Source organism: Sciurus carolinensis, chromosome 11 (genome assembly GCF_902686445.1).
Source record: "Sciurus carolinensis chromosome 11, mSciCar1.2, whole genome shotgun sequence".
Lineage (NCBI taxonomy): Eukaryota > Metazoa > Chordata > Mammalia > Rodentia > Sciuridae > Sciurus > Sciurus carolinensis.
In genome coordinates, this window is record NC_062223.1 from 1,928,725 (window position 1) to 1,949,541 (window position 20,817).

The window sequence follows — 20,817 nt, forward strand, 5'->3', positions numbered from 1 at the left end:
GGGAGGGGGAGAGCGGACACTAGGGTGGGCGACTGTGGCAGAGTCCCGATGGGGTTGGGGTGTGGAGGCAGGCGCAGTTCGGGGAGAGAAGGGTGGGAGGAAGTGTCCAGAGGTGTCCACTGTTGAGGAAGGCGCTGGGGCGGGGGAGGGACGTGGCGGGTATTTGAGGCCCAGATGTCCAGGGTGCGCCTTATGGGGCGGGTGTGAGTGCGGGTGCGGGGAAAAGGTGGGGGAACAGAGTACGGGAAGGGGAACCGTCTAGGGGCTCACAGGAATGCGGGGCTGGGGGTGTGCGGGAGATGATACCCCGCAGCAGGCTGGGCTGGGCGGGGCAAGGCGAGGTGTGTCGTGCAGTGCGGTGCGTGAAGATGCTTGGCTGGGCGCTGGGGAGTGTGGGGCCCTGCAGGGGGAAAGGCGGGCGCTGGGGGCGGGGCGGGGCGCAGTTCCCTGCAACGTGAGACGTGGGCGGGCCCTGCACAGTGGGGGGCCGGAGCGGGCCTGTGCGGGGCGGTGCGGGGCGGTGCGGGGCGGTGCGGGGCGGTGCGGGGCGGGGAGGAGCGGGGCGGTGCTGGACGCGGGCAGGGCGGTGCGGGTGGGGTGCGGGCCTGGTGCGGGGATGCCTTGCGGGGCGTGTTGCGGGGCGGTGCGGGGCGGTGCGGGGCGGTGCGGCCTCCGGAAGCGAGGGGGCGCTGTGCCAGCGCGGGCGCCGTGCGGGACGGGCGCCGCTCCTTCCTGCTGGCCCAGGCGCGTTCGCCATGGCGCGGAACGTGCTGTGAGTAGGGTCCCGGCAGAGCCCGTGCGGCCGCGCAACGGGAACTGCGGGCGGGGGGGCAGGGGGCGGGGGCGGCGGTGCGCAGGCGCGTGCGGTGGTCCTGCGTAGCGCGGGCCGCAGGTGCACGCCGCCCAGGAGCCCTGGCCGGGGTCGGGACGAGGTCCCCGCAGGTGCCCCGGCCCGTGTTGCTGGCCGCGGCCTGCCCGAGTGTAAGCATGACACGCGCATGTTCTTGGCGAACACGTGACTCAGTGCCCCAAGGAATATCAGCCCCAGTGGCTTTGGGGAACACGGTGGATTTGGGGACCCCAGCACGCACAGCTGGAGAGAGGGCTGCAAGAGAGACCTCGAGGACCCCCATAGCTTCCTTGTGCAGACATTGGGACAGGGCTGGACCAGGACCAGGGGCCCCTGCCCTCCTAATGGAGACTTTGCGCCCAGGGCGGCAGGAGAGGCAGGGCAGGGCCTGGCCAGCTTTCATGTTCATCCGAGGCTCCAGAGGAAGCTGAAGGGACCATCTATGGATGGGATGTGGGGGTGGGGGTGGGGGCGAGGGCCTGGGTGGGATCACGGATGAGTCACCGCGGACCATGGGGAACCCGATCTGAGATTTCGGGCAGGGCGGAGTGGAGTTCCACTTGAGATATGTTAAGTTTGAGTTATTTGTGAAATATCCTCAGGAGCCTGGTTTGAGGCTCCCCCCCAGGACCTCCCTGGCCAGGGGGTCAGCAAGCAGGCAGACAGGCTGGGGGAGCTCTGTGCCATCCCTAGACCCAGGAGAAGGGTGTGGGCACTGTGCTTGTTCCAGAGCCAGAGGCCCCAGGCCACTAAGAAACCCTGGAATGGGGCCTGGGAGTCAGGGAAGACAGGCCTGGGAGAACGTGGACCTGTGACTGGTCCACACTGCGCCAGAGTGGCCTCTACATCAGGTGGCCTCTGCCCCTCCAGACCCCCAGCACAGTACCACCCTTGGGCCCCAACTCCCAAGGCTTGGAGAAGGGCTTGTGAGTCGGGGACCCCCTTCTCCACCATTAGGGAGTGGGTCCTCTGTTTTGTCTGCCCGTATGTGGTGCATAGCTGGGCACCAGAGGGAATGTGTGCCCCTTGGGCTGCCACAGTGGCATGGGCCTGTCAGTCAAGGCCTGCCCCTGTTCTCATGGCCCCACCTGCTTCAGGGCCTTCTTTTGGGACCTTCCCAGTTTGTGCCCCTTGCCACCTGAACTCAGGCACAGAGAGGCCCTGGCCCAGGCCCTGCCCAGGAGGGTGTGGGCAGCACCCTCTCCATATGGAGCTGCTGGCCTGGCCTTGGCGTGTTCCCTTGCTCAGCAGGTGGGCACACATTTTGCCAGGGTGCTGCCTCAGAATCCCCAGCAGTCTGGCCACCTGTTGAACCCCCCAGGTGCCTGCTTCTTAGCTTTGAGGCTAGTCCTCATGTCCAGCCCTGCTTCCTGCCTGGTTCCTTGGTGCCCCTAAGACCTGGGAGGTTGAGGACCAGCATGTGCAACCCCTGAAGCTAGGTCAGTGTCTGCTCATGCAGTTCCTCTGCCACGGTGCTGGGTGCTCCCCAGGGCAGGGCCCACGTGCAGCACCTCAGGTTCACAGAACTGTGGGTGGGACCCCGGACGGCTCCCCCCATGTCCCTTCAGACCTTGCAGACCTTGAGCTCCTGGGTCCTGGAACTGGGACAGCCATTCCTCAGGGTTGAGACCCAGAGGCAGGTATGCAGGTGGGGCTCCATGTCCACCCTGCCAGGCCAGGCGGCATGCAGGACCACTGGGGACTCTGCTTGAAATTCTACTGGAGCATAAGCCCGATGGTGGTGGAGGTGTTAGCTCTGCGCACCCCTCGGCTGCTTCTGTCCGCTTTGGGGTCTGCCCAACTTGTTAAGGAGGCATGAGTTTGCTGAGCACCGTACTCACAGCCAAGCCTTAGCTTGCTCTTACCAGGCCAGGGTCCTCTGTGTAGGGAGGGGGCAGTCCACCTGCCCAGCCACAGTACTTCTGCTGCTCCACCTCCTGACAGCAGGGGTTGACTGGCCCTGGGTAGCTGTTCTGTGGGGACAGGTGGCTCCTAGTTGCAGCCCACCTCTGGTCTGTTTTTGGGTTGCTCCCCTGGCTTCTGTTCTTTCTTTTCTTTTTTGGTGGTGTGGAGTTGAGCTCAGGGCCTCGGGCATACTAGGCAAGTTCTGTGCTACTGAGCTATATCCCAGTGCTAAATATCAGTTTCTCTTCCTCTGGCTGTTGTTGGCACTTGGGTTCAACAGACCCTATTCCCTCCAGCTGATGCTAGGGGCAGGGAGCTGCCACCCACATTGGGCAGACCATGAGGTGGGCTCAGACTGCTCTGGGATCTGAATTGTCCCAGCCCTGGGGATACTAGGGCCTGCCATGTGGCCTAAGTATGTGACATGGACCCAAATCTCTCCTGAGCAGGTACCCCCTGTACCAGCTGGGTGGCCCCCAACTCCGTGTGTTCCGAACCAACTTCTTCATTCAGCTGGTGCGGCCCGGCACGGCCCAGCCTGAGGACACTGTGCAGTTCCGGATCCCCATGGAGTAAGCCCCAGAGGAATTTGTTCTGGGGAGTGCCTTGGGGGCTGTCCTAGCTCAGTTCACAGGGGCAGATTCTCCTGGAAGGACGAAAGGACAGGACATGGTGCAGAGCCCCAGGAAGTGGGGAGCAGGGATCATGCCCTCTGCCGCTTCCTGGCTCACTCTCCGCCTGGGGAAGGCTTAGCTGAGAGCCCGCATCTGGACTTGGTTCCTCACTCTGTTCTGTTGTTGAATCCTTGCCCCAGTCTTCTTCCCAGGAAAGGCATCCCAGAAGGCTGGACTGGGGACCTGCTGTGGTTTGCAGAGCTGCTCAGCGTGGCTTCCAGAATGTCAGCCCTCAGTTCCCGCCTGGTTTGGCTAGGGTGACGCAGTTATCCCAGCCAGACTGCAGGCCTTGCTTTGAAGCTTCAGGGTTCTGGGTTACCAGGTCGGGTTTGGTGGACAGTCGGGGGCAGGGGAGGGCAGCAGCAGGTCTGGAAGCTGAGGGTCTGTACTGCCAACCCATGGGCAAGGGCAGAAGAGGCCTCAAAGCTGAGTTTGGGGTGACCTTTAAGATTCTGCTAAAAAAACATGAATTTGCCCACTGAGGCCTGCCTGGGAAGCCTGTCTGTACCCAGCAGCATTTGGGTGGGCAGTGCCCTTGTGGGGGCTCAGCTGGGCCAGGAGGGAAGCGATGCAGTGGACTAGGCTAATGGAGCCAGGCTCCAGTGCCTGAGGCCCCATCCCCCTGTCGCCCTAGTCCCCGGTGCCCAGGGAGACAGGGCTGGGATGAGCAGCCAGCACCATTGGTGTTCCGGGGTCTTCCTGGCCCCACCCGGCTTCAGACCAGTGACGCCAAGCAGTCCTCACTCAGGACCCCCTGCTCTGGCACACTGCCTTTCAGCCTGTCCTCCCTCCCTTTCCTTTGTCCCTCGCCCAGGATGACCAGGGTGGACCTCAGGAATTATCTTGAGCGCATCTACAGCGTGCCGGTGGCTGCCGTGCGGACCCGGGTGCAGCATGGTGAGTGGCAGGGCTGCTGCCCTCTGTCTGCATGGACTTCGGGGCGCTGGCAGCCAGACCATGGCTCCCGTGGCACCCGAGGAGGGGAGGCTCCCGGCGTTGGGGTGACTTGCCAGGGCCACGCGGTGCTCGGGGGTGGACTGCTGCCATGGCCCCCGCAAGCGCTGCCCCAGCCTGCCATGCCCCGCTCCCGGGAGGACCCTGCGGCCGGCAGAGCCCCGTTCCCCATCCTCCTCCTGGTGCTCCGCGGGTGTCCGCGAAGGACCCCTCCCTTCCCACACAGCAGACCCAGAGCCCCGCGTTCCGGTCAGGGTGGAGGGGAAGAGCTTACTGGTGCCCTCCGAGGCCGAGTCCCAGCCAGGAGTTTCAGCAGACGCTGAGACTGTGTTCTCTTTAAGTCTTTATTATTTTCATTTTCAGAGGTCATTTTTACTTAAACAGGCTAATTTTAGTGGCACTAGCCAGTGGGTCTGAGTGCTTCTGGTGCTGCCTGCTGCTGGGTCAGAGCCCCTCAGGGTGTCAGCCTCTCTGAAGGTACTCCCTGGGCGGTGGGGCTGGGGTCTCTGCTGGGGCAGGGAGTCCAATCTGCTTCCCTCCCGTAGGCTCCAACAGGAAGAGGGACCATAGAAACGTGAGGATCAAGAAACCCGACTACAAGGTGGCCTACGTGCAGCTGGTGAGTGCATGGCCCTGGCCTCCACTCACGGCCACAACTGTGTCCCTGGCCTGCTTGTGCAGCCAGCGCTAGGGACCAGAGCCCTGAGGGAGGGCTAGACTTTGTGAGGCCAGGTGGGAGCTCGGGACCTCCAGGGCCCCAGCAGAACCCAGCCATCTCGCAGGGAGACAGGGCCTCCTCGGACATGCGCTGCCGCCCTTCCATTCCAGTGGCAGACTCCTCCTCCCCGGCTTTGGCTCTGACAGAAACCAGAGTATCCGAGCATCTTAAGCTGCCGGCCCCTGAGAGCCTGCCCTTGGGTAGATTCCAGGCTTGAGTGTCCCTGGGGGCACATGCCACCCTCCTGGCCTGGGTGTGAGAACCACGAAGGGGTAGTTGGGGTCCAGGGTGGTGTGGGGCGGGCCCAGCACGTTCCACCAGGCCTTTGGTCCCGTTCAGCCCTGACAGTCTGAGCACGGGGCGCTAGAGCCAGAGCTGAGGCTGCTTCTCCCCGTGTCCTGGCCAGGGGACCCAGGCTTGTTGGGACTGAGACATGGTTGGTGGCTCCTCTGTTCCCTTCTGGAGTGTGTGTGGCCAAGATGTGCAGCAGCCCAGCCGGCTCCTGTCTCCAGGCAGAACGCCCTCTGACCTTGCAGCGGGCTTTGGGCCTGGGGCCGCATGGCCGCTGTGGGAATCTTGCAGGGCCGGCAGGGTCCATTAACTGCCCCCCACTGCTTGGAACCTGTGGGGGAGGGGGCTTCCTCCAGTTTCTGTGTAAACAACCCACCAGGGAGCCCTGCCTGTGGGCCCAGCCGCTAGATGGCAGTAGCGCTTTTGTGAACTCCCAGCCCAGCCGGGTGGAGCCCCAGGGCAGGGTGTTCAGAGGCCCCTAGCAAGGCCCTCTGCGGACACTGGGCTCCTTGTAAGGGGCCCTGGACTCATCGTGCTTAGAGCAGCCGTCTGGGTGGGCAGAGCGACCACCGCCTGGTGGGGCTGTGTGCTGCTGCCTGGGTGACCCTCTTGGTCATGGCGTGTGGGCGACATCCCGTGCCGGCATTTGCCACAAGTCACTTTAGAGACAGCTATGGTTACAAGTGGCCTTTGAGTCATCTGAGCCCCTGCGTCCCCCAGCCCCACCTCACTCATGAAAGCTGAACTCATGAAGGCAGCGCTTAGATCCGGTGTCTGCAGCTGCCGCCCAGCCCGCTTTCCCCCTCTGAAATCCAGGTGGCCAAGGACAGGCGGGCACCTGGGCCCAGGCGTCCCTGTCAACATTGTTCTTCCTGACCCAGGGTTAGAATCTGGAAGGCCCCCACCCCAAACTCAACAGGTCTTTGCACAGCCTAGGCTGTGGCTGTTGGTCCCTGTTCCCCAGAGGGACGCCAGGACCCTTCCCTGTCTGCATGTGCTGAGGGTGACCCCGGGTCCCCAGGGGCGGAGGGCTTCTAACAACAGCTCATTGTGAGGCACCCGCAGAGTCTACTGGAGAGACGAGAGAGCCATCAAGCTGATGGAGGGCTGGCAGTCCCCAGAGGGACGCCAGGACCCTTCCCTGTCTGCATGTGCTGAGGGTGACCCCGGATCCCCAGGGGCGGAGGGCTTCTAACAACAGCTCATTGTGAGGCACCCGCAGAGTCAACTGGAGAGACGAGAGAGCCATCAAGCTGATGGAGGGCTGGCAGCAGTGGCCGGCGCGGTCCCTGCGGGGACGCCTCTCTCCCCTGACAGCCTGACAAGCCCCTCTCTGGCCCTGGGTCCTGAGGGAGCCTAGCACGCCCTGAGTTACCCACATAACAAAAAGAGCATTGAGGGCGTTGACGCAGGGCTGGTTTGAGTGAGCGGTGCACACCAACCGTGAGCGCCCGCCCCAGAACAAACGCCGCCGGCCAGGGGCAGGCTCGTTCCGCCCGGCAGCGGCCCAGAGGCCCGGGATTAGGGGGCCAGGCTGCCTCCCTGTTCCTCTGACCTCCCCTCCTTCCCTGTTCCCCTCTCTGCGAGGAGGGGCATTCCCCAGGAAGCCAGCGGCACCCAGCCCAGGAGCTGAGCGTCCCCGTGCTGGCTGCCCCCGCCCTTCCCCATGCCACCGTCCCCTGGTGTCCTCGTCAAGTACCCCTCTGGGGCTCCCCACCCCAGAAACCAGCAGGATCAGCTCAGGTGTTACACACAAGTCCCTGTCGGCTCGGCCTCTGTGTGAACTGTGACCCGTGGGTGTTTCTAAAGAGCGAAAAACAGGCCTCCAGCGTGCAGGGCGGTCCCCACAGGCTGGCGCCCTGTGACCAGAACTGCAGGCCCACGTCCTCAGGGGTACGTGTCTGCCCCGGGGCATCCTTGGCTGCCTGCCAGTCCAGGTTTCCTGACGGCCGCGAGCACCCCTCTGCTGTGACCGCGAGCACCCCTCCGCTGTGTCTCGGTGGTCTTCCAGGCTGGCTGGCTGGCTGGCGGTGAGGAGGGCTGCGGCCCCTCCCTGCCACTCCGGACTTCTCTGAGCTGCCTGCTGATACCAGCGAAGGCACGGTCCCTTCGCCCCAGCCCACTCCAGTGCCTGGCCCCTGTGCTGAGCCCTGGGCTGGGACATGGCCATGCTGACATAGAATGAACTAGCGAAAGACACAAAGCCAGTTAATTTGCAAAGCTGGTCTTGATTTATGGACTGCTGCGTGTGTAGGTTTCTGCGTATTTTCTGTGTGTTTTATTTGCCAAGCTCTGGGCCTGGGGGAGGGGCAGCCTTTAATGTGGGTGACGGCCTCCAGGTATTTTGGGTGGAAAATGTTTTAGCATGGCACCAGACGTCATTTGTGTCCTGTTTTTCTGTGCCTAGTTCCTGCCCCCAGTTCAACCTGGCTGCTGCCGGTGGTTGGGCCTTCCTTGGGCTACTTTTAACAAGCCCGGGGCTGCTGCAGCCACCATTGCAGGGAGAGCGTGGATGGAGAGGGGGCGTTGGCGGCCGAGGGCTTCCGCTGCTAGACAAAAGCTGGGGGTTGGTGGTCTGTGCAAGCTCAGGTGCCGCTGCTGGGCCTCGGCGCCATCCCGCTGCAGGGTGGCAGCAAGGCCCTGCCTCAGAGTGCCCAGCTGAGCTGCCTTCTCTCCCCAGGCCCACGGGCGGACCTTCACGTTCCCGCACCTGTTTCCTGAGAGAGAGCAGAGCCCTGCAGGAGGCCCCGTGGAGGACGGGCCCCGCGGGATTCCAGAGGAGCCCCAGAGGCAGAGCAGCAACCCCAGGCGCGGCGGCGTCCCTGGCTGGTTCAGCCTGTGAGCAGGCCGCCTGGCCCGGGCTGGGGCGGCCCAGGCCCCAGTGGCTGAGAGGTTCCGACAGCCCAAATAAACGTCCTGCTGTGGTGAGAAAGGCTGGAAGCTTTGCTCCCTTCTGTCTGGTGCCTCTGGATTTCGGCCGTGCGTGCCCACAGTGGCCAGTCTGGCTCCGTGAACCCGCAGGCCCGGGGTCACTGGCTGGGCTCTGTGTGGCTCTGGCAGTGGGGGTGTCCAGGACTCCCCTGAGGACTGAGGGCTGCGACCTGGAGGCCGGGCTGGCTCCCACAGTGGAGGGACAGGCAGGCGAGGACCACGCCAGCCGGCTCCTCCTGTGACTTGAGCTCAGGTACCGGGAGGCAGGGGTGCTGGCAGAAGGGCATGTGCCGCAGGAAGAGCCCAGCCCCACCCTCACCGAGGCAGCCAGGGGTTCTGAGGCGGGCGGGGTTCTGGCTGGGCACAGTCAGCAGGATGGAGCTGGCGGGTGTCGAGTGGAGCAAAGGACACTTAGAGAGGAGCTTCGCGAGGGAGGCAGGCGTGGCCTGCGCCTCACAGCCCACTTCCGTGTGGCTCACTAGTGGTGGGGACAGGTCAGGAAAGGAGAGGGTGGGTGTGGGCACCCAGGGTCCTGTTGCGGTGCAGAACATGCCTGCATTTCCTGGGTTTCTTCTGCAACTCGGCACTAAGGCCTGGCTGTAAGGCACCCTTAGCTGGACTTAAACGTGGCAGGCAGGCCCGGAACCTCGGTCCAGTGAGGCTGGACAGACCAGAACAGCCTCTGAGAGCCCTGTCTGCATGAGGAACTTGAGTTTTGGTTTTGGGAGTCTTAGGTTGCACCCTCCAAGAGTCCCAGAGGGCTCACAGCCCCTCCCAGTCTTCAACCCGATGGCTGTGAACCTTGTTTCCAGAAAAGGGCCAGAGTCCAGACAGACCCCAGGGCTGCCTGAGCCTGGGTCTCTCGATGCCCTCTCCCAACCAGAGCATCTCAGAGCAGGGACTGAGGCCTGAGAGCTTGTCTGTCACCTTAGACCTTTGTTGATTTCCGTGCTTTTCCCTGTTTTCCTCTGTTTTCTCTGAGAAAACAGAGGCTCAGAAGACTGGGACTGGAGAGTAAGATGAGGGGCCAGGGTGTGGTCTGGGGTGGGAGTGCTCCCTGCACCCAGCTGCCCTCTGCGTCCCCACTGTGGCCATGCAGGTGCGGTGGAAAGTCTCCTGCACACACCTGCGCCCTTGAGACCTCCACACCTCAGCCGGGGGGTGCCCTGGCCGCCCCAGCGGGGACTGTGAAACAGCACAGGACACACACCTGGCACCTTCAAGCCCAGGCACCCCCATGAGCAGAGCTGCCTGCTTCCCCGGGGGCATCTTGTCCGTTTCTGGGTGGACACAGGCTGAGGCCCAGCCTCTGCGGGCAGGAAACGCCATAGGCGTTTGGTGGCTCTGGTAACATGTTTGGTGCTAGTGGTTCTGCTGGGGCCGCTGGGAGGCAGAGGTGGGTGCCCGAGTCTGCCCTGTGGAGAAGGCCTAGGGCCAAAGTGAGTGCCAGCCATCGGCCACTTGGGCCAGGTGAGCAGCTGGTGTGGGTGCTCCAGGTGGGTGTGCTCCAGGTGGGTGTGCAGTCGTGTCCAGGTCTTGGACGGGCACCTGGAGCAGGGAGGTGGACAGATGGCAGGGACAGGTGCCAGCCAGGCCACTGCGGCCAGGGGCTGTGGACGATGAGGCTCAGCAGGGAGAGCTGAGGCCCCAGGGACACCTGTGGAGCAGGAGCGGGAAGGAGGGGGACGCGGGCTGCCCACAAGTGGCTGCAAGCCACAGCCGCTGGCAGAGCCGGTCAGCTGGGGCCCCCCAGGAGCTCCCACAAGTGCGGGTGCGTGTGTGCGATGGCAGGGGAGAGGGGAGCGGGCCCGAAACCAGTCAGGTGCCCTCCAGAGAGCCCGCCACACCCTGCGTGGCCATGGCACCCCCGTGGGCCTCCTGCCCCTAGCACTGCCCTGCTGATCTGCGCAGAGCCCGACTCTCCCCCACCTCTCGGGCCTGGAGATGGAGACGGAGTCGGCCCCCGCGCTCCCCCAGCCGCAGGCGGAGGGCACCCTGCAGGAGGGAGGGCGGGCAGACTGCACCTTCAGTGTTGATTTAGGGGAGGGGAGGTCAGGAAGTGGGGCAGGAGGAGCGCAGCCGACGGTATTTTCCTTAGAGATATAATTCATGGGGCCCTGGCGTCCTGAGGACCCTCACGTGGGCAGGGGAGGAGGGAGCCCATCCGTCATGGTGGGTGCACACACAGGACTGTGAACGGCCCCACGGGGGCTTCAGGCAGCGGCCAAGGTCGCCCTTCATCAGGCCTGCCATGCACCCCCAGCCCCGCAGGGTTCCCCCAGGCTGGCCAGGGCAGAGGCGGGGCCTCGAGCAGCTGAGACCTGTCCTCAGCACCTGGGCGGCTTCCTGGTTGGGCGGCGCTGGCCTGGATGGAGTCTCCTGCGGCGAGACAGTGGGGGCTGACGTGTGGGGGCAGCCGTGGCCACGGGGCTGGGGTCAGGAGCTCTCATCCCCAGCCCTCCCTGGGCCCTGTGGCCTACTCTACCTGCCAACCCCAGGGGCTGGCCGAGGGGAGGCCCTGGCACCCTCAGGCACATGCCTGGGGCCTCCCAGGCATCTGTCGGAGCCCCAGGGGCGGCTGGCCTGCCCTGCCACCCAGGGGTTCTCCGGGCTCCCACCACCCTCTGGCTCCCAGATGCCTCTGCTACTTTTGCCCCTCTGGGTACGGAGGCCCAGCCCCCAGGAGCCCTCCTGCCCTCACGGCAGAGCTGGCAGGCTGCCCAGCACCGTGCAGATGAGGGCCCAGGTGACAGGCGGGGTGCGGGGCTCCAGGCTGGGGAGTGGGCCCCGCTGGGCCTCCCTCCCACCCCAGGCACTGCCCCCTCTCCTGGGGCCCCTCCCTGTCATAAGACCTGGAGGGCGGAGAGCAGCACCTTGCAGGCCCTACACAGGTATTTTCTTGTGCAGCAGTAGGCGGTGGTCAGCCTCTCGTTCCACCCTTGCCTCTCCAGTGACTCCATGACTGGTGTCCCTAGTGCGGTTCTCTCCATGTGTGGACCCCTCCCTTGCACATCAGCTGCACTCCCTGCACGCCTGAGCAGGACCCTGTCCCTGCAGTGGGACTTGACTGAGACAAAGATCCCGGAGCTGACAAGAACCATGTCCCCATTGCCTGGGCGGCCCAGGCAAGGCAGGGTGGGAGAGGTTTCCGAACCAAAGAGAAGGTCCAGATGGGTGGGGGGCTCTGCCTGGGCTGGCTCCCCAACACCCTCCCTCCTAGGAGCTTCTGCTGCCGGGAGGAGGGACGGGCTTCCTGAACCAGCTAATCCCTCTTGTTTTTTTCAGGAGCCATCTAATTCCACTGCAGGAGGGACTGAGAGACCCTCCAGGGTTCCTCTGCACAGGAAGGGCCCACCTCTTCACCCGTGTGCATGTTACAGTCACTGCAGGCCTGGGCCAGTGGCCTTTGGAGACATCCTGGCCCCCGGCAGCTCCAGGAGAGCCATGCCGCTGATGCAGCAGGACACCCCGGCAGCGTCCGGCTCTGCTCCTCAAGGGCCGGCAACCCTGTCCTGCAGAGGTCTGCCCGCCTGGCGTCATGGCCCCACCTCCACCTGCCTTCACTCGCATAACAGGGAGCAGGTGACTGGCAGGAGCTGGTGCAGGCGAGGCAGCCTTGCAGGCCTCTCGGGCCCTGCTCAGGGATGCCCAGGTGGGGCCCAGGTGGGGCTCCTTGAGGTCTTCCCACAGTCCCCTGAGTCCAAGGACATGGCACTTCCTCCTGTCGTCCACCAGGTCCAGTGCAGAGGAGAAGCAGAGGAAACCTTGCCCCTGGAAGTCAGCTCTGCAGAGCTACAGCCAGGCCACTGGGGTCTGGGCACGCGGAGTGGCCCAGGCCCCGTGGGTGTCCCCAGCCCCAGGGTTTCCACCTGCACAGGAGGCCTCCGCTTCCTGGCATCTGGTGACACTGTCCCCTGCCTGACCTCACCTGGGCAGAAAGCGCTGGCCTTGCAACGCTCACTCTGCTCTTTGAGAGCCTTCGTTGAAAGGTGGCTCGCAGGCCACATGTTCCACCCACCTGAGCGGGTGGCCTGGTGGCTTTCTGGTGTTGCTGGAGCTGCCTCCCTGCCACCGTGAGAACACTTCGTTACCCCGAAGACAACCCCGCGTACCTTAGCCGTGGCTCCTGCTCTCCTCCCAGCCCCTGGAGACCCCCACCCTGCTTTCCACCCGGATGGACCACACTTGGTTCTTCGGTCATCCACCATGGCCTGGTGGCTACTCCCATCCTTGGGCTCTATAGACACTGTTGCTAGGCACATCTTTGGTGGACCTGAGTTTCCCTTCACCCCATCGTGGACATGCCTGGCGCAGGCCATGGGCCCTCTGCACGCAGGATTCCCTTCCTTGCCGTCCTCTCCCACCTCAGTGCCTCTGGCCACTACCCTCGAGGCTGCCCACAGCCCTCGCCACCCTCCACAAGCACCACTCCCAGTTCTGGCTGCTCCCCCCTTGCCACTGACGGCAAGTTCCTTCTGGGTAGAATCGTTGTGGCTCTGTGCCCTGTCTTCAGGGTCCTCTCTGCTCTACGTGCGTCCCTTGGCCAGTGGGCACAGGGATGCCCAGAGTGAATGTTCAGCCTGCCTTCTGCCAGGCACGCTGCATCCTCCCAGTGGAAGGTGTCCCTGGGAGCCTGGTCCACGGTCCAGCAGCTCAGCATGGCCGTAGCTCTGTACCAGGAGGCCTTGGCTCACAGGATGCCCCATGGGGATGGGGGGCACAGTGCTGGAGGCAGCTGCAGAGAAGCCACCCCGTGCACAGGAGAGCGACCTCAGCGTCTGCGTTACCAGCCCCACCCCGTCTGAGATCATCCCCAGCACCAATACCCGCAATCACTTCGTTATTTCTTTGTAAATAGTGTTTTTGTCAGTCAACATAATCAGCTTTTTTTGTTGATGCTGCTCCATCTGGCTTTGATTGGCCCTGGTCTCCGTGGATCCTGGAGCCCTGACGTTATGACCCATGGGGGAGGGGGCCCTTGTCCCACCTCCCTCCCTGCACCACCTGCACCAGGCCAGCCCCTCCCTGCTTTGGGTAGCCCAGCTCGCAGGGCGGGTCCCTGATCCTGCCTTCTCGGGGTTGGGCCCTCAGGAACACGCAAGCTGGACTGTCCCTACTGTCATATCCACGTAGGGGTGCTGGCCTTCAGAGGGGGCTTCCTGCCACCTCCCTCACTGAGCCACCATAGAAGATTCCAAAGCTGTACCCAGCCCTTCTCCATGATTCATGGAGTCTGGGATGAAGGGGTCTTGCCTCCCTGTCCCTAGCTCCTGGTCACAGGTCAGAGGAAGCCACAGGGCCCGTGTCACGCCCCGGGAAACTCAGGCTGGTTTTGGCAGCGGTGCCCACCTGGGCCCTCCCCTCCGTCCTGAGTGCTCACAGCTCACCTTTGCTCAGCTTCTGGGCCCCCCCGAAACCCCCCTGCCGCCAGGCCGGACTTGGGGCAGCTGGCGGGCCAAGCTTGGCCACCCTTCCTCCGGAGTCTAGGCAATGGGCAGCCTTACGCCCGCTCCCTGGTGTCCCTCAAGCCCTGCAGCCTCAGTTCTGACTCCGCACCCCTTCCTCCCCCCATCCAAGAGAAAGGCACTGGGTCCCTGTGTCCCCTTGTCTCTCGTGAGCAGAGGGCGTCTGGGTGTTAATGCTGGTGGTGGAAGGGAAGGGCCGTGTCTGGCCTTACCAGGAGTGCTGTGCTCTGGGTAATGTGGAGGTGCTCAGCACCCCAGAATCTAGGACTGCAGGTGTCCATGAGCAATGATTGACAGATGTGCCTCAGGCTGCACGCCGTTTGCCCCAGAGCTCGTATCAGCAATTTGGGGGCTTCTGTGCTCAGGGGCCTGGCTGGTCCCCTTCACCATCCCTTTTCTGACTGCAGGACATGCGGCCTGGCCCACTCGTGGCTGCTCTTGGCCAACTGGACTGACCAATCACAAATACCACGTGACACCTGGTTGGTGCTGGTCAAGTCCACAGCATGGGGGGTGCACCACTGGGTCCCTGGCATGGTCCAGGCCGGCAGAGTTTGCCCACTGACCCCAGGAAGCACCAGCCAGAAGGAAACCTGCAGCTGAAGATGGGGCACAAAGACCACTGAGCGGGTGCAGCCTCCATGTCCTGGGGGTGCAGAGGTGTCCCTTGGTGTGGGTTAGACACTGAAGAGGTGCACCCCCAAACGCAGTCCCTCCGGCGTTGCTGGTCCCGAGAGGATGTGCAGCCTTGCAGCCGAGGCCTCTCCTGGGGCACCCAGGGCAGCGGAGCCTCCTGCTAAGCAGAGCAAGGTGCTCCCCTTTCCTTTCCTACCTTCACTTTACGAAGTGTTTGGAATTCCGACAGCCCAAGCAGCTGGATGCGCCTTACCCCAGTTCTCCCTGGGACTTTACCGGCGGCCAGGGCCTTAAATAATTCTTATAAAAACCATGTCAGCCCCAAACTGTGTGATATCTGATTTGTAGCACTCATAAAACCCCATGCCTGCTGCCAGAGATGGGGAGGGCCGAGCGGCCTGCAGGGGTCTCATTTCCCGCTGGAGAATGTGTATGTGCACGAATGGCAGAAGGGTGCTCGGGGGCCAGAGGGTCGCCCAGGAGCCGAGCCCCTGCCGCTCCAGCTTTGCTCCATGGCCCCAGCCTCCCCACCAGTAGAAACTGCTGACCCCTCTCCTTCCCTCGCGTTCCGACTGCTCACGGAACTCGGCCTGCGGAGTCTGACTGCTTCACGAGAGGTAGCCATGGCTGGAGACCAAGATGAGATGGGCGGTCAGAGCCACAGGGGTGGCCGCCTGCCTGGAGCAGGCTCCTCAGGGGCTGCTGGGGGGTGCAGCCCCGGCCAGAGGACAGCTTTGGGAAATGGAAGCTAAGGGATTGGAGGTGGTTGTCCCAGCACCCTGACTGAACCCCAGGAGGGAACAGGGATGGAGGTGACCAGGATGCTCGAGGAGTCACATCCTGGCCCCAAGCTCCAAGGGAGAGTTCAGGCAGAGTGGTGTCTGGGTCATGCCAAGAGGCCTCTATGCCTCGAGCTGGGGTCGTGTACAGTGCTTCTCTGGACGTCCCCAGCAGGCCCCAAGTGCTGGGAGGTTACAGAGTACTGCTCAGGGGACCCCCACATCATTCCCGAAGTGCCCCGGTGCCCAGGGACAGGTTGGCCTGGACAGCCACCCAGAGTGTTCTCTTGACTCTGAGAGGGAGCAAGAGCCCCAGAACCGCCTTGGGCTGCTGGTCAGTGGGTCTGGGGACAGGGGCTTCTCAGCAGGGGGTGGTCATTAAAGGCCCAGATCAAAGGTGCCGAACACATTCCTTAGGAAGGCCAGGCAGAGCAGCCCAGCCCAGGGACACTGAGAGGAGCCTGCTACTCATGCATATTCTCTGGGATGAGAAAGCCCACTGCTGGGGCCCACACGCTGGGGCCACAGATCATCCCCAGGACCTGGCCATGGCAGCCCCCTTCAGTGGTCCTCTGGGCTTCTCTGAGGATCTCCAGCAGGCTATGGGGACCTTGGACTCCAGGGGCCTCTCGGGTGTGAGGGCCACATGCGGGCCGTCTGTGGGCCGGGGGTGGTCTCCTGCTCCCTAGCAGGTGACAGACAGCAACCAGAGCTGGACAGGGCTTGCACCGAGCGGCACGTTGGAGCTGCCGGGGGATCAGGAGTGGGTCAGTGGGTCAGCTGGTCAGTGGGTGGGAGCTTGCAGAGAGGGTACAGCCATGGGGCATAGCTGGGCTGTGAGTGCTGGGGTCCTGGCTTCCACTCTGAGCTGCAGCCCGTGACCACCAGGCCCTTGGCGGGGGCCTGGTCCTTGTCTAAGGTGGCGATGGTGATGCTGGCTGTGGAAGGAGCCCAGCGCCCGCTAAGTGCTCCAGCTGGGAATCCGCCCCCCTGGCCTGCCCTTCTCTGCCCAGCTGGTCTCTGCCCCTGGCTGTCTGTCCCTCCCACGGCCACGGTGTGGCAGAGTGTGGCCAGGATGGGCGCCTGGAAGCCCAGTCCCGGTGCAGCTGGCCGTTCCTCAGAGGTGGCACTTCACTGCTGGCATGATGGGAACCTCCTTTGTGCCGGCCCAGACCCTGGCCACGAGGTGGCGTGGCCTGCCCGTCCAGCCACCAAGACCGCCAACCCATATGCCAATTCCAGTGACTCTCAGCCTCTACACCAAACCAGGGCCTGTCCCAGACTCCTGGGGATGTCCCGGCCCTCAGGGTCGCCCCAGCCCTCGGGCGTTCAACGGCACTGTGCCCCCAGCCCCATAGGCTACCTCCTGCTGCCTCCTGGCAGTCAGGCATCGTGTGGGGCCCTGTGTCCACGGAGCCCGCCCTGCTCCTGGGGCTGCAGGGGACCCCTCTGCAGGTGCAGGGGACCCCTCTGCAGGTACAGGTTTCCGCCACGTCCCAGGCCTGGCCTCCAGAGGTCGACCAACTGAGTGGGGCTTCACACTGTCCTTCTCTCCACTGAGGAGAACAAACCCTGCTGTTGCCGGACCCCTTCCTGGGGGGCACCCCCTCTTTGCTCCACCTACACGCAGACCGGACTCAGGAGGGTGACTTCAGACTCACAACCCCACCGACAGCTTAGCCCGGCCATTTCGAGGCAGTGGGTTTGCACACATTTCATTCAGAAAGGGGCAGCCTGCCAGGGGCTCAGCCCAGGCCCAGGCCTGGGGGCTCAGGGCTTCGGGTGCTGGGACAGCCCTGGGTTCCTGCTAGGGTTCAGGTGGCTGAGTGCTTGGGGCAGTGTGTTCAGGCAGAAGCGTCCAAAGAGCCAGAGCCCAGATCCTAGGACCGGACAACCCTAGATCCTGGGGCAACCTGTTGGGGTACGTGACCACCTTGAGCTTGTCCCTGTGCCCTCGGGAGGGGGCAGACAAAGCCCTCCTAAAATAAATCCTGGGCTCATGGCTCTGAAGAAGGCCAGTTGGGGTTAGGGCCAGCTGCTGTTCCCATCTCGGCCTGTCCTCACCTCCTGGAACATCCCCTGCCTGCCGGGCCCAGGCCTCTCCCAGCTAAATCCGCCTTGGCCCCTGGGCCAGTACATAACAGGAAAACTATGTGTTCCGGGCCTCCTCTGGGGCTTTGGGAGGACATGCCCACTTGTGCTGGGGTAGAGAGCCGACAGCTGCCCGGGGAGGGGATGAGGGATGCCAGAAATGCCCTTCATCTGAAAATCCCATGGGGCTTGCCTGATATGGGGAAGCTAGAGTTCCAGCCCCTCTGCTGAAATAGAAATGGCTTTGGAGAGGGGTCACAGTTGCCCCTGTCCATCAAGGCGACTCCAGCCAGAAAGGCGGCTTCCGAACTTTCCCAGCCTTGGACTTTTCCAGGGTCCTCTGCCTGGGGACCCCCATACCTCCAGGCCAGGGAAACTGCAAGGCCCCCAGAAGCCCTTTGGGAACAGGGCCAGGAAGGGCTACACTGGCCGCTCAGATCATGTGTGCACCCCAAGTCCTGAGGTCTGGGCCACTCCCCAAACACAGGGAGGGCACGAGGAGCCGCTTCTGTGGGCCCCACGCACCGCCTCAGTCTCCCACTCCCTCATAGATTCTCCTCCCCACCCTGGGGCCCCTCGCAGGTAGCATGGTGGGGACCACTGGAACTGGGGGCCAAGGCCTGTGGGGACCCCGGTACAGAGGGGTACAGGCTGCAAAGAGCCCCCATAAGGCAGTGGGAATGAGCTGGAAAAACAGGGAGTGCCCACTCCAAAAGGTCTGGAGCTGAGGGCTGTTGTCCCCAAGAGGGGACGAGGTGGACAGGTGGGGTCACAGGCCCCGGAGTAGGCGCCGGCCCGTCGGCTTGGCCTGGTGTGCGGGGCCACGTGCCTGTGTGTGGAGCTCATGGAACATTCTTGGTGGGGCGGGGGGCAGAGGCCGGGGTTGGGTGCAAGAGTCGCAGGGGGTGTCTGGCGCCTGGCACGGCGCCCCCAGCGCACTTAGTCACCTCTGAGGTATGACCCCCCGCCGCACCCTGGGTCATCGTCACGGCAACGCCGGGAGGGGCAGGCAAACAGAAGACAACAGAGGTCCCCTGCCCCTGACTGTCCCCTTGAGGGGATAGGACAGCGAAGAGACACCACCAAGTTTGGGAGAAGCTCTCGCTGGCCTTAAGCCAGCCATGCGCTCCTCTGTCCTGCCCCTCCCGCCTGAGCCAAGACCTGTGAGGGGCTATGGGGGGCCGTGGGGGGCTGTGGGGAGCTGTGGGGGCCCTGGCTGAATGTGATCAGGTCCCAGGGTAACTAGACCTGGGGGTCTGTGGAGAGAGTAATGTAGGCCCCTCCCACCCCCAAGTTTTGGGGGCTCCGGGGTCATTCGTGCACAGGACAAGCAGCCCCAACACTTTAGGGGGTCTACATGGCCTTTCCTTCAACAGGGACCCCAACTCTCGGGACACCTGGGTCTCCCATGTTCAGAGGAATACTGGCCTGGGTCACCAGCCAGTCCCCGGAGTGGCCCCGGGCTTCAGGTTGCCTGGTGGGGGCAGTAGAGGAGCACGGGTCTGTGTGTGGTGCACCTTGGGACCTCCTGCCCCCAAGCCAGGCCAGCTGACTCCACATGGCGCCTTCCCACCACCCTCCCCCGGAATGCGGTTGCAGAGTGTGGTCTGGCTCACACCCCAGACCACCACCCCTTCGGGGCAGGGAGGTCTCGGCCCAGGGGTTTCCTAATATTCGAGGTAGAGCGCTATCCCCATGGGGACTGCTGGGGACAACCTAGAGAGGTTTTGTTGCTTCTCTTGGGAAACTGAGGCAAGAGCTGAAGGTTGAGTTCCTTTGTTCACCCTTCCCAGAGGCCTGTGCCTGGGGCAGTTCATAATCCCCAGCACCCACACCTAGACCTCAGATAGCACCAGGGGTGTGTGCAGGGAGTCCCCAAGCCTTGACCAGGGGTGGCGCTGCTGACCGGGAGGCAGCCAGACACTGGACAGAAAGGTCGTGCATGGAGATGGCCAAGCTGTCCTTCCCGGCTTAGCTGTTCGAAACCTGAGACAGCAGCAAGCCTAAATCAGGGCCTGAGGGAGCGGGTAGGAGGCCGCCGCACACTGAGAAACCTGAGCCCAGCGGCCAAAACGACCTGCCCAGAGAAGGAAAGCCCAGCGCACACGCAGGGCCGCCAGCCTTTCCAGAGAGCTCAAGCGTCCCCCGGTGTGCACGTCCTCCAGGACAGTCCTCCTGCTGGGCCCCCAGCCCCTGCCTGCCCGCGTCTGCTTTCTGTGTTAGAGGGATCGGGTTCGCCCCTCCTCAGGGGCTGTGTCTTATCTCTGGGAAAGAGATTACAGAGCTTCTGACATTAAATTTCCATGCTGAACTTTTCAGCATGTAGTTTGAAAAGTGGTTTTTCTTTCTCTTCCTCCCCCCCACCCCCAAATAACACCTGGAGAGGAGGCAGACAGGAAGGCCATTCCCACAAAACCCTGAGCTGGGCGCACAACCATGAGCTGCTGCCCGCACTGTGGCCGCAGGCGACTCCCGCCCTCCCCGGCGTGAGGCAGATGGACTCTGGCCCTGTGGGCCTCTCCGGCACCCGCGCCCTGCCCGGCCCTGCTCCTCAGCCCCTGCTGGGCTGGCTGGCGTGGGTGCCACGGCCCTCACTGCTGCACGCAGCTCTTCGAGGCCTTTGTTTCCTCGCGCGGCTCTGGGCAGCCCGCTTGCCAGTGCGGGAGCCCCCAGAGCCAGCTGGCTGAACCTCCCTGATGCAGGAGAGGGGAGCTGCCCGGTCTGGGGGTCCCCTCTGAGCCCGAGGTGGTCCTGAGACCTGGCCCCTGAGCTCCCTTCCGCGGGAAGCGGTAATGGAGGAAGCCTGTTGTTTGTGTCTTTTGGTAATTGAAGGGGCCCACTTGGAAAATCTAGTCTCGAGCTTGTCCGTTGGGTCATTTTGATTTGGGGATTTCCAAACATTGGGGCCACGAGAGGTCACCCCGCCGACCCCAGCCTGCCTCATTATGTCACAGCCAGATTGCTGTGGCACCTGATGGGATCCAGAAGGCCCAAGCCAGTGGGCGGGGAGGCCAGAGCCTGGGGGCGGGGCGGGCAGGGGGCTGCAGTAGGCTCAGCTCACCCCCTTCCCAGCGCCCTGCCTGCTGACCCTGCAGCCCTGAGCTGGATGCCCTTGAGCATGCCAGCCTCTCCCAGAGCCCCAAGTCCAGCCCACACAGGGTCCTGCCAACCTGACTCCTCAGCGCCCTGCAGAGGCCCTTGTCCTGGCCCTCCCTGGCCCCGCCTGGGCTCCCCTCTCCTCCCAGAGGCTGCAGCCTCTCCCTCTCCCCCGCCACGGGGCGAGGAGCTGAGCTTGGGCCGCGCTGGCTCAGCCTGGCCTCCAGGCCCGTGCCATCTCACCCAGGACCTCCTCGCCTTCCCGCCCCCGCCCCTCTCTGCCACCCCAAGCACTAGTGTGGCCCAAGGGAACGTCACTTTAGTGGCCCGGACCCCCGTCTGCTCTCCAGCATCCCGCTCCAGAGGCCTGTCTGCTCCACATCACACTCTCTTGGGGGACTACTGGCCTCAGACCCAAGCCCCCAGC

The 20,817-nt window shown here is 63.7% G+C and overlaps 1 protein-coding gene across 2 annotated transcripts; it reads left to right on the forward strand.

Moving 5' to 3' along the window:
- The first annotated feature begins 642 nt into the window (after window positions 1-642).
- Window positions 643-8,343, forward strand: Mrpl23 (mitochondrial ribosomal protein L23). Of its 2 annotated transcripts, none has more exons than XM_047516879.1 (5): window positions 643-772; window positions 3,205-3,327; window positions 4,244-4,326; window positions 4,929-5,002; window positions 8,073-8,343. In XM_047516879.1, the coding sequence occupies exons 1-5, from the start codon at window positions 756-758 to the stop codon at window positions 8,232-8,234; spliced, it is 459 nt and encodes a 152-aa protein (XP_047372835.1). In that variant the 5' UTR covers window positions 643-755; the 3' UTR covers window positions 8,235-8,343. The 2 variants fall into 2 exon arrangements, with proteins under 2 accessions (XP_047372835.1, XP_047372836.1); XM_047516880.1 differs by lacking the exon at window positions 643-772 and adding an exon at window positions 846-981.
- The last annotated feature ends 12,474 nt before the right edge of the window (window positions 8,344-20,817 follow it).

Bases quoted from the DNA above. Each gene is read 5' to 3' on its own strand.
- Mrpl23 (XM_047516879.1), top strand. The intron at 4,327-4,928 runs GTGAGTGGCAGG...TCCCTCCCGTAG, and splicing joins GCGGACCCGGGTGCAGCATG to GCTCCAACAGGAAGAGGGAC. The intron at 5,003-8,072 runs GTGAGTGCATGG...TTCTCTCCCCAG, and splicing joins AGGTGGCCTACGTGCAGCTG to GCCCACGGGCGGACCTTCAC.